The following is a 10,680-nucleotide window of genomic DNA, read 5'->3' as shown; positions in this document are numbered from 1 at the left end:
ATTTATCTCATTTCCTTTTGGTCTAATTAATCAAAATCCTCCCTAGAATGTTCATTTCTGGTCAGTATGTCTTCCTGAATATGAATAAGAAATAAAATACCATTTGATGTTTGAAATTATGGGGGTAATCTCAATGACGGAAATGGATGACTGGTGAAAGGGAATGGAATGCCTGATTAAATATATTCATGAAGATGTCAAAGCCTTATAAAGCCAATATCTGGGGAAGGGGAAATTGTAGGGCTACCAGGTCTTCTCTGGTAAGGTGTGTTTCTTGAAATCACCATCAACATGGACAACAAAGTTTCATCAATGAAAGGTATGTGCAAAAATTAACTGGGTTGTTCACTTTATCAACATGCCAGTGGGAGCATAACTTGAAATTTTAACTAACAGTCTTACAGCAGTAGGTACACAGAATTTAAAAAGCTAATCTGATCTTTGTTGGAGAAACCAACTCTACAAGGTCCTTTTAAAACAGTGTTGTTCTCAGTTGGTGGGATCCCTTTCTTCCAAAGACATTTGGTTAATGACTGGCGATGTTTGGGATAGTCTGAACAAGAGGGAGGGATGTGTTACTGGCATCAAGTAGGTTGAGATCACAGATCCTGAAAATCAGGCTACAATGCAAAGGAAAGTCCCCAGAATAAGGAATGGGGCCAACTTTGAGAAACCTTAGGGTACAGCAAGACTGTAAGTAACTATGGATCCAATCTATCACAACTCTGAAAGGCAGGAAGTAACATTTTCTGCTTCTCAGGCCTTCTGTGGTTTGACCAAAGTGAGTCAGCCTGATGAATCTTTCAGCTCTGGAGCCATAATATAGACAGTGACAGTAGGATTGTCTCATAATATTTGTCGACTGGGTTGATGCCAAATAACATTTTAAAAGGAAAAACAGACTGATAACAACTAATCGCCTCTAATTTCTTGGCAGACATTTGGAGATAAAGAAATTAGGGCAAGCATAAAATTAATTTTAATAAATAATGAACAAAAACATCTATTTTATTTCACTTTCAGGTGATAAATATACCTAGGCTTGAACAATATATACCCCATTATGGATTTCCTTGAACCATTATTCTACTGTCTCCATGTGCAAATCAAATTTTATTTACATGTGTAGAGAAAGAAATATCCATTATATGACCATAATGAACCTAGAAAAAACTTTCCTGAAACATAATGCTTTTGATAACTAAAAGTTTGCTAGTTGCATCATCTCACCATATTTTTACTTTTTTGTTTTGTAGCTAAAAGGTCTTTTACATTCTTCACTAAATAATGTTTCTAGATATTTAGGGTTTGATTTTTTTTTTGCACGTAAATCTTTTGCACTTGCCTACTTCTGACTTGGACATTTCCACTAGAAAATTAGTTTTCTGATAAGCACATTTTTTAATCAGATATTCTTTGGAACAGTTTCTTTGAGGTTGAAAGTGATTTTAAAATGTTTCTTTTCCTTTGAAAGAATAAGTTATTGATATACTAGAAGTCACTCCTATCTGCCCATCTGCTGAGATAATGAATTGGTGACTAAATCTAGATCCTTGCCAAAGATTCTAAGAGTATTTTAGAGCTAGAGCGAAAATAAAGTGGGTCAAATCAGCTTCCTGGGGTGACTGTTATGATACAATCAAAAAGAAAGTTTTACTCTTTATAAACTGTAGTAGTAACCTCTGTAAGCACTGAGCAATTATGCTTTCTGAAGGATACAGCCCCCCAACCCAGACTGAGCGCCCAAAGGTATGCCTGATCAGCAGAACCAAGTGACAAGATGACAGGCCACCTGCTAGCAACGGGTAGCAGGGAAAATCACCTAAACTCTAAGCCATCTGTTTCCCTAATATCATTTCATAACAGTGAAGGCCGAGATTATCTCATTGGGTCACTGTGAAACACAAAATTTTTAAAAACTGTAAAGTTTTTGGCAGAGTTTCAAACAAATGCATGGGGTTATTAAGGTAAGTTAAGAGGCCTCAGAGACAGCATGCTTTTATGTTAGAATTCTTTCCATACTCAACATAATCAAACAATTGCCTGTTTGTGCAGACCAGGTCTGAAGTAGAACAAACATCATCTTTGCTATTCTTGCATTTCAGCGTCTAAGATGCAAGTATTAGTCAACTCATAGTTAAAAATTACAAACTCCTCTAGGGCTTGGCTGCTGAAAATCTGCGGTATCTCCCAAGACATTAAGCTATCTTAAGAGAATGACCCACACACCCTGACTCAGAATTAATTTAAGCTCCAAATGTTTGCAAAGTACAGAAGCACTTCTGGGAGCAATACACAAATGCAGAAAGTAACCTACTTCTCCAACTATATATCTGTGCAAATATAATTATATATCTAAATTTACACAGTGGAAGCTGTTGTTTCTTCCCCAGCCCAGCTATTATAGCACCAAATCGTGCTGCGGGCCGTGGGGAGTGATAAAGCTTCCCTGGACAGGATTACTTTGGATAACCTCTGTTGAACACATCAGCTCAGTGACTCGTGTGTCTATTTCTGCAGGGTCATGCCTGCTTCTGCTGCTGCTGCTGTCGAACCTGCTTCTGTGCAAGCATGTGTCCTCCCTGCCCATGTGTCCCAGTGGGGCTGCCAACTGCCAGGTGTCTCTGAGAGAACTGTTTGACCGTGCTGTCATCCTGTCTCACTACATCCATAACCTCTCCTCTGAAATGTTCAATGAATTTGTAAGTGCCACACTTCTTGTTTCTCTCAGAAGGAGCCTTCCCGTGATGGACTGGGCTTTGCCACACTTTAAACTATGAAGCTGTACAAGTCAGACTTCACACAATAGGACTTGCTAGGTGAAACAGGGCATCAGCGGACCAAGGAGAAAGGGACAGTTTCCTAGATTCTTGAAAAGTGCACTAATTGTTTTAATTCCCTACTACTTGTTTTAATGTTGCATTCCCTAGGAATTTTAAGCAACTATACTAGTCAACGTGGGAGGCTACAACAGAATATTACAGGCTGAGTAACTTGAGTGACAGAAATTTATGTCCTCGCAGTTCAGAAGGCTGTATGTCCAAGGTTAGAATGCCATCAAGGTCAAGTTCTGGTGAGGTGTCCTCTGCTGAGCTTGTTTTCTGTTTCCTCCTGTGGCAAGTAATGGAGAAATGGAGAGAGAGAAAAAGAGAGGGAAGGAGTGATAAAGATAGAGAATGAGGGAGAGATAAAGGAGAAGAGGGAGAGCACTCTGGTTCTTTACAAGGGCAGCAATCTTATGGAATCACAACTGGATTCTTATGGCATATTCTAACTTTGTTAACTCCATAAAAGCAATTTTTTCCAAATACAATACAGTGGGGATAGGGCATCAACATATGAATTTGGGGAAGCAAATGTTCAACCCATGACAACACTTAACATCAAACACTTTGAGATGGAGCTGAGGAAAAGGAGGCGTGTTCATTCTCACCCTTGCCTGTAGGGTTCCTCTCTCTGGGCACTTTTCACCTAGCACACTGCTGATGTCCAAGAAGTTAAGAGATGCTTGGCAGTAGATTGCAAAGTAGAACAAAGCTAAAGTAAAGCTGAATCCTTGTCATGAAATAGTTTTTTATAAGATTAGTTTTCTGTCATCAAAAATGAGGCAAATTATCATTTTAAGATTCCCAGTGTATACATCTAGATACTATGGAGCACTTGCTTTAGAACTGGAAACAGTTATTCTTACTCTCGATGCTGTATTTTAATCCAGGAACAGACAACAGATTGGAACTAAGGAAATCAAAGGATCTTCATGAGAGTTACACCTCAGTGTTTGGAATAGATACATAGAGAGAGAGTTCTTATCTTTCTCTAGTTTTTCTTTCATTTTCCTTTTTTTTCCCCCTGATTTAGCAGATAGTAGTCAAAGAACATTTAGAAATTTATAGTTGCTCTTAATAAAGCAAATGGGCTTGGATCATAGTAAATAAGAGATGAACTGTTAACTAGAGATATATATACTTTAAATCCTAAAGAAAAAAAAATAATACTTAAATATGTAATAAGTTATTAGTGTTTCATATTTAGGATACTTTTCTTGTTTGCTTTCTAAACATTAACTCAAATAAATCAAATAAAGTAATCAAGTAAAATCAAATAAAGGAATCACAAAGATGGGAAGGAGATGGGCTATTAAAAAGGTCAATGAAATAGATACATGCATAGATATACTGGAAGAAAATATAAGGAAAAGAGTGACTTTCTTATAGTTTTGCTTAGCTGTCATTTTAAAAAGTACAGGCATTGGGCCCTGCCTGGTGGTGCAGAGGGTTAAAGCACAGCATTAAGAAGCTAAAGTCACCTCAGCAGGAGTTCGATCTCACCCTGGAGGTGATATATGTGGCATGGCAGACCTCTCCTGACCTACCCACTGCTTCCCTCAGCAGCAGTACCTCGTTGATCCACCTATTTTGCTCCCCACTCTGTCTCTGGTGAAGCCTCTCACCACCTCTGTGCCTCTTGCCTGTACCCCAGTTCTGTATGCATAAATAAATAAATCTTTTAAAAAAATACAGGCATCAACTGTCTTTATATTCTGGTAATAGGTACATTTAATCAATGTCTAACTGAATTTGCTTGATCACTTCCAGGATAAACGGTATGCACAGGGCCGAGGGTTCATTACCAAGACCATCAAGAGTTGCCACACTTCTTCGCTCTCAACTCCTGAAGACAAGGAACAAGCTCAGCAGATTCGCGTAAGTCTTTCAGTCTTATTTTTTACTGACATTCAGGTATTTCCCTGATAGTACCAAGCTGCAGATAATAAGAGGTAATGACTAGGTAACAGTGATTGCACATGCAGAGATAAGTAAAGAAAGAGTGAGCAATCCAAGAGAAATTGCTGATAAATTTTCAGGAAAGATTGTAGCAGTAAAATAAACAGCAGATCTATAATTGTCCATGTAGGCATAATTTTCTTTTTCTTTTTTTTAAGATTTTTTTTTTAATTTATGCATACAGAGCTGGGGTACAGTACAGGCCAGAGGTGCAGGGGTGGGGAGAGGATTCACCAGAGACAGAGTGTGGAGCAAAACAGGCAGGCTGACAAAGTACACTGCTGAGGGGAGCAGTGGGTGTGTCAGGAGAGGTCTGCCGCACCACGTGGGTCACCTCCGGGGCAGGGATTGAACTCATGCTCATCCAGGCATAATTTTAACCAGTACACTGAGAACTGCATTCATTATATCACAGGAAAGCACTAATTGCACTGCATTTCCACTTGTAAAAATATTAGAGTAGAAAAATGCATGTGTATGTTCGAAAGGCAAATGCATTTCATTTATTTTATGTGACTTCTACTTGGGCAGCATATAGGTCCACTTCACCATTGGAGTCTTGGACTTTCAGGGTTCAACTGACTCAAACAACTTCTCAAACACCAAATTCATTCTTCTTCACTTACTCCTGTGCCAACATTTACTTCTTCATTATAAATCTCCCTCCTAATCTGATCCTGGAAAATATGCTTTGTTCATCATAGATGGGACTATTGCTTCTTTTCAGAAGTCAACAAAATCTGCATATTAACCACAACTTCATTTTTTTATCAGAATTCCTCCCTTTGAATCCCTGCCATAATCACTGATGTACATGATTTATAAAAAAAAAAAAAATACCTTCACTGATATATCACTCACCCCTGAATTACAATACGTTCTCTCTTGATGACTTTGGCAATGGTACCAAAATTTTTCTGTCTACTAAAAATACATTGGTAATTCTAAAAACTAAATAATGATACTGCTACTGCTGATGGTAAAATGAAGGCAGAAGGTAAGAGGCAGAAGGGAAAATTTAATACATGTGACTGTATTTCCAGAAAAAAAATTGCCTTTTTTTTAACTGCATTTAATCCTCACCAAAAATTACTATAAAGTAAGGAATGATCATTTCACTAAAATAAGAAAGTCAGGATTTGGAGAGATTATGGAATTTGTACCAAGCCCCTGAATAAAGAAGTGAATCTGTGCTTTATCCAATTCAAAATGATCACCTTTTTTTTTTTTAAATTGAGGTAGCCTTGATTTACAAATTATATGTTTTAGGGGTTCAGATTCACACTTCCTCAAATCTGTTATCACACCACATGTTATCAGCAAAGGATCCTCTTCACCTCTTGCTCCCACCTCAAAACCCTCATCTTTATCATTAAATTATTATATTCCCTATAAAATACAGAACTATATTACTATACTATAAAATGAGAACTGCATTCAGGATGCAGCCTACACCTCCTTCTCACTCACTTTCACAGCCCAGTATGCTTCCATTCCAATGCCCATTTGATTCTTCTAGATTTTTCATCTCCCTACCCACTAGATAGATTCATAGAGATCAGGAAAGGATTTTAACTCAAGATGGTCAGCAACTTGGGCTTTCCCATCCTGGTGATAGTAACTGAGGAGAGGATCAAAAACTCTGCTGTGAATTCCACAGTTCCTGTTAGAACAGAGAGAGATGTGTATCTGTTTCCTTGCCTAAATATGTCAACAAAATAGATTTTTCTATAGCACAATGGGGACAGAAGCTGTTAGAAATCGAAAGTATTTATTTTTTGCATAGAAGAACTGGGATACAGGCCAGAGGTACAGGGGGTAAGAGGATTCACCAGAGACAGAGTGGGGAGCAGAACAGGTAGATCTACTGTTAAGGGGAAACCCTGTTAAGCGGAGTAGAGGGTGAGATAGGAAAGGTCTGCTGTGCCATATGTGTGTCAGCACTCTGGCTGGGGATGGAACTCAGGCTGCAGGGATAATAACACTAGACTTAACCCTAGGTTACAAGGGATTCCCTAGGGAAACCATGTTTCTAAATTCTGTCTTCTTCATTGTCTCTTTGTTCTGATCTTGTAAAATGCAACTATCTATCACACATGAATGCATACAGGATCAATTTTATTCACTGATATGAGGCAATCTTTGGGTAAAAATGATTGGGTTCCATTGTTACTGACTCTAGTAAAATCTATCTTTCTTGAATCGGTTACTACAGACACATACTGCGTTCCAATAAAGGTTTGACTTGTCCCAAACAGAGTAGCTAAGTAAACAGAACACAGAGAATGTGCAAAGGGTCAAATTTCAGAAGGAAAATACAATTCTTTCTGTTATAAACTAGAACTCTCAGTGGGTGTTATTTAAATTGAATTTCTGTTAATTTTAGCAAAGTTTTATAGATCTGTGTAAGTCGATACTTTAAGTTACATAATTTTACAAACGTTGCCATCAACAACAACAAAAAAATTTACATATACATAGGAAAAGTCATTTGCCAATAAATGCACTGTGCTATGCTTGTTTTCATGGCTTACTTTGTGCTTTCCTCAGTATGAAGACCTTCTGATCCTGATACTTAGAGTATTGCGCTCCTGGAATGCCCCTCTCTATCATCTAGTTACTGAAGTGCGTGGAATGAAGGAAGCCCCGGATGGGATCCTATCAAGAGCCATAGAGATTGAGGAGCAAAACAAACGACTTTTAGAGGGTATGGAGAAGATACTTGGGCAGGTAAGAGCCTCCTGAAGATTCTGTTTCTTTCTTTAATGAAAAATGAAACCTGCATGATGAGGGGTTTTGCAATATCTTGCATCACAAGAACAAAACTTAGGCATTCTATAGACCAGACTTGAGTTAAATAAACCAAGAAGTTGGGTTTGCAGGTTCTACTGCTTGTGAATCTTACGATTCTACTGTGATGCCTGATAGGTGCCGTCTTCCCAAGCATGCACACAGATCCCCAAACCATGTTCCTTCCTGGGGACAGGTGGTTGAAATGTATTCAAGAAAAAGAAAGTGGGAAAATAGAATTGAAAAGATAAATGTTTTCCCAGGGTACCCATTTTTGACATTCTGTTAAATTCTTTTCTTTCCTCTCCAACCAAGAGATGACAGTGAGAAGGGAAAAAGAGAAAACCAAAATCAAGCTGCATGTTTTGTCCCTATTTCTCACCTCCCTTCAGGGAAATAAGTTGACTGAAGCCACAACATCAATGATGCCCTGAGAGAATGGATTTCAGTGGGTTACAAAAGAAGAGGGTGAATCTTTTCTGCTGGCATTCATTATTATTTTTTTATAAAAAGTCATCTCATCCTAAATTTTATTTTGTGTGAGGTTCAAAAATCAGAACTCAGATCATTGCGTTTAATCTCCCCAAAGAATTTGTCTTATTTAGGCTGAGTGAATATTTGCAGAATATCACCACTGCTATGAGGTAATTTCAGCATAAAATCAGTAACATCTAAACAGTTTTCTGAAGTTCTTAGAAATAACATATTATCTAAAGAAAAATATATGATTATAGGAATAATAATAGGAGCAATTTTATATTTTTCTTATTGTGTACAAAGTACATGTTATCATGTGTCATTTTTGTCATTTCATCAGAGAAGAATATCTCTAACACAAATACAAAGTACATTTTGACCTTGTAACATAAGAAATAAACACCTAGATTTTCAAGTTATTTTCTTCATTACTAATGGGCCTGTATTCTGAGGGTCAATAATTTCCTTTATATTAGTTCATTTTTTTTGTTCTTTTTTTTTTAACTACTTATCCTGTTCATATCACTGTCCTCTGCACAGTAAAATCTGTCTTACAGCTCAAGCACAAATATAAAAAAGGAAAGAAAGGGAAAAAATGCATACCCCTACACACACATACACACACACTAGGGAGTGTCAGATTTTAAAATATTCTTATTTCACATGTGAAAACTAATTTAGCTCATCACAGTCTACAGTTACCCCATATTCCTTCCTAGTAGTTCTCCAAACAAGCTGACTGTTCCAAACTAGCTGAATTCCCAGCGGACAAGCTGGTTACTTATCTCCTATCTCCAGGGACCAAGCAAAAGTCAATTTTATGTGACCTGGTGTTGCTCAATGACCTGTTGTTATCATAGTCACCACCCTACCACTCACTATCAGGGATTCCTGCCAATGCTCCCTCTTCACATGGGTATTTTTCCCAGCACCTTCCATCCCAGAAGCATCCAAAGAAAGCAGCTATTCCTCATATATATATACTATGTTTTTTTATATATATATATATATATATATAATTGTTATTATTATATTAGCACATATATATTATTATATATATTATCATATATATATATATATGTAATTGGAGTGGGTGTTATGTACCCCAGGAAGATCATGAAAGTCTTCTGACTAATTGGCAGATAGTGATAATCAGAAGATTATCTGTAACTAAAAACATCAACCACAATACACACCATTTCTGAAATCTTTGGTACTTCCACTGTAGATAGAGAAGAAAGTCCAGTCAAAGCGGTGAAATGATAAATGTAATTATGGTGACCAGTCAGATGACAATACAAAATGCACATGTGGACAAGGAGAAATGGGCTAGCTCCTTCATGACTCTCAGCCACAATCATGCCTATATTCAAATACCAGTTTTGTGGTCTGCCATTTTTCTACTCCTGCACAAACACACTTTATCTGTGAGTACAAACACAAGTGAAACCTTAATTTGAGTCCTGCATCTCATTTTTTAAATCATTTTTGACACTAGTTCCATAACTCATGCCTTTGTCTAGAGCTTTATATTCATGCCTCTTCTCCTGATCATAATTGAACAATTTAAAGGGACAGAGAAAAGAAAATGCAAATCATACTAGTAACAAGTCTCTATCTGTTTGGTAATTAGGTCCGTCCTGGAGTCAGAGAAAATGAAGTCTATTCTGTCTGGTCAGGACTTCCGTCCCTGCAGATGGCCGATGAAGATGCTCGCCTCTTTGCTTTTTATAATCTGCTCCACTGCCTGCGTAGGGATTCACATAAGATTGACAATTTCCTCAAGCTCCTGAAGTGCCGAATCATCTATGACAGCAACTGCTGAACCCACACCCATTCCATCTATTTCTGAGATGGTTCTTAATGATCCATCCCATGTAAGCTTCTTCTAGCTTTATAGCTTTTTAATGCATGCTTGGGTGTAATGGTTCTCATCTTAAAAAATAAAAACTGATTCCTCAGAGATGTCAAAATCTAAAAAGGCAATCTATCAAAGTTTCTTATCTTCATTTAGTAGAAAATCAAAGGAAAATTCATCACTACCACTGAGAAGTTACTATTAAAATTTGTCACCAGTAGCAGAAGCTAGCACTACAAATAATATCATGAAGAGCTTACCCTAGAATCACAGTAAATTATTGTGGGTCACAGTACTGGAGTCCAAGAATTAGACTGGTCATGCTTCTGAGACAGTGAATGCTCAAGAATCTTTATGGAAGTTAGTCAAATCCTAACAGCTAACCTTCACAGTGTTATGACAGACATTGGAAGTATGAGCAAACCGTGATATAATATGCCTTATTTGCATGAGATGTACTGAACAGTCTGATTGTTAGGATGCCACCTTCTACTCAGCAAATTGTGACAAAAGTACCATAAATTGGGTAGCTTATAAACAATAAAAATGTATTTCTAAACTTCTGCAGGCTAGAAGTCTAAGATTAAGGTACAACATGGCCAGATATGTGTTCTCTTCCACATCAAGCAGAAGGGGCTAGGGACTCTGTGTCTCTGGAGAAAGAACACAAATTCAATCATGAGGACGCCACTGCATAACTTAATCATCACCCACAGGCTGACCATCATTTTGAGGGGGGCTGACAATATCAACCTGTGAATTTAAAGGATA

General features: G+C 37.6%; 1 protein-coding gene across 1 annotated transcript; it reads left to right on the top strand.

Annotated features, from left to right (window-relative positions):
• Positions 1–291: 291 nt before the first annotated feature.
• PRL (prolactin) lies at positions 292–9,876 on the top strand. Its single transcript, XM_004693315.1, has 5 exons — positions 292–319; positions 2,521–2,702; positions 4,596–4,703; positions 7,335–7,514; positions 9,685–9,876. Exons 1-5 carry the CDS (start codon positions 292–294, stop codon positions 9,874–9,876), a joined length of 690 nt encoding a protein of 229 aa, XP_004693372.1.
• Positions 9,877–10,680: the final 804 nt, after the last annotated feature.

Source organism: Condylura cristata, unplaced genomic scaffold (genome assembly GCF_000260355.1).
Source record: "Condylura cristata isolate star-nosed mole 26May11 unplaced genomic scaffold, ConCri1.0 scaffold00037, whole genome shotgun sequence".
Classification (NCBI taxonomy): domain Eukaryota; kingdom Metazoa; phylum Chordata; class Mammalia; order Eulipotyphla; family Talpidae; genus Condylura; species Condylura cristata.
This window is presented reverse-complemented; position numbering and strand designations above follow the sequence as displayed.

Bases quoted from the DNA above. Each gene is read 5' to 3' on its own strand.
- PRL (XM_004693315.1), top strand. From the start codon at position 292: ATGGACAACAAAGTTTCATCAATGAAAG. The intron at 320-2,520 runs GTATGTGCAAAA...CTATTTCTGCAG, and splicing joins CAAAGTTTCATCAATGAAAG to GGTCATGCCTGCTTCTGCTG. The intron at 4,704-7,334 runs GTAAGTCTTTCA...TGCTTTCCTCAG, and splicing joins AACAAGCTCAGCAGATTCGC to TATGAAGACCTTCTGATCCT.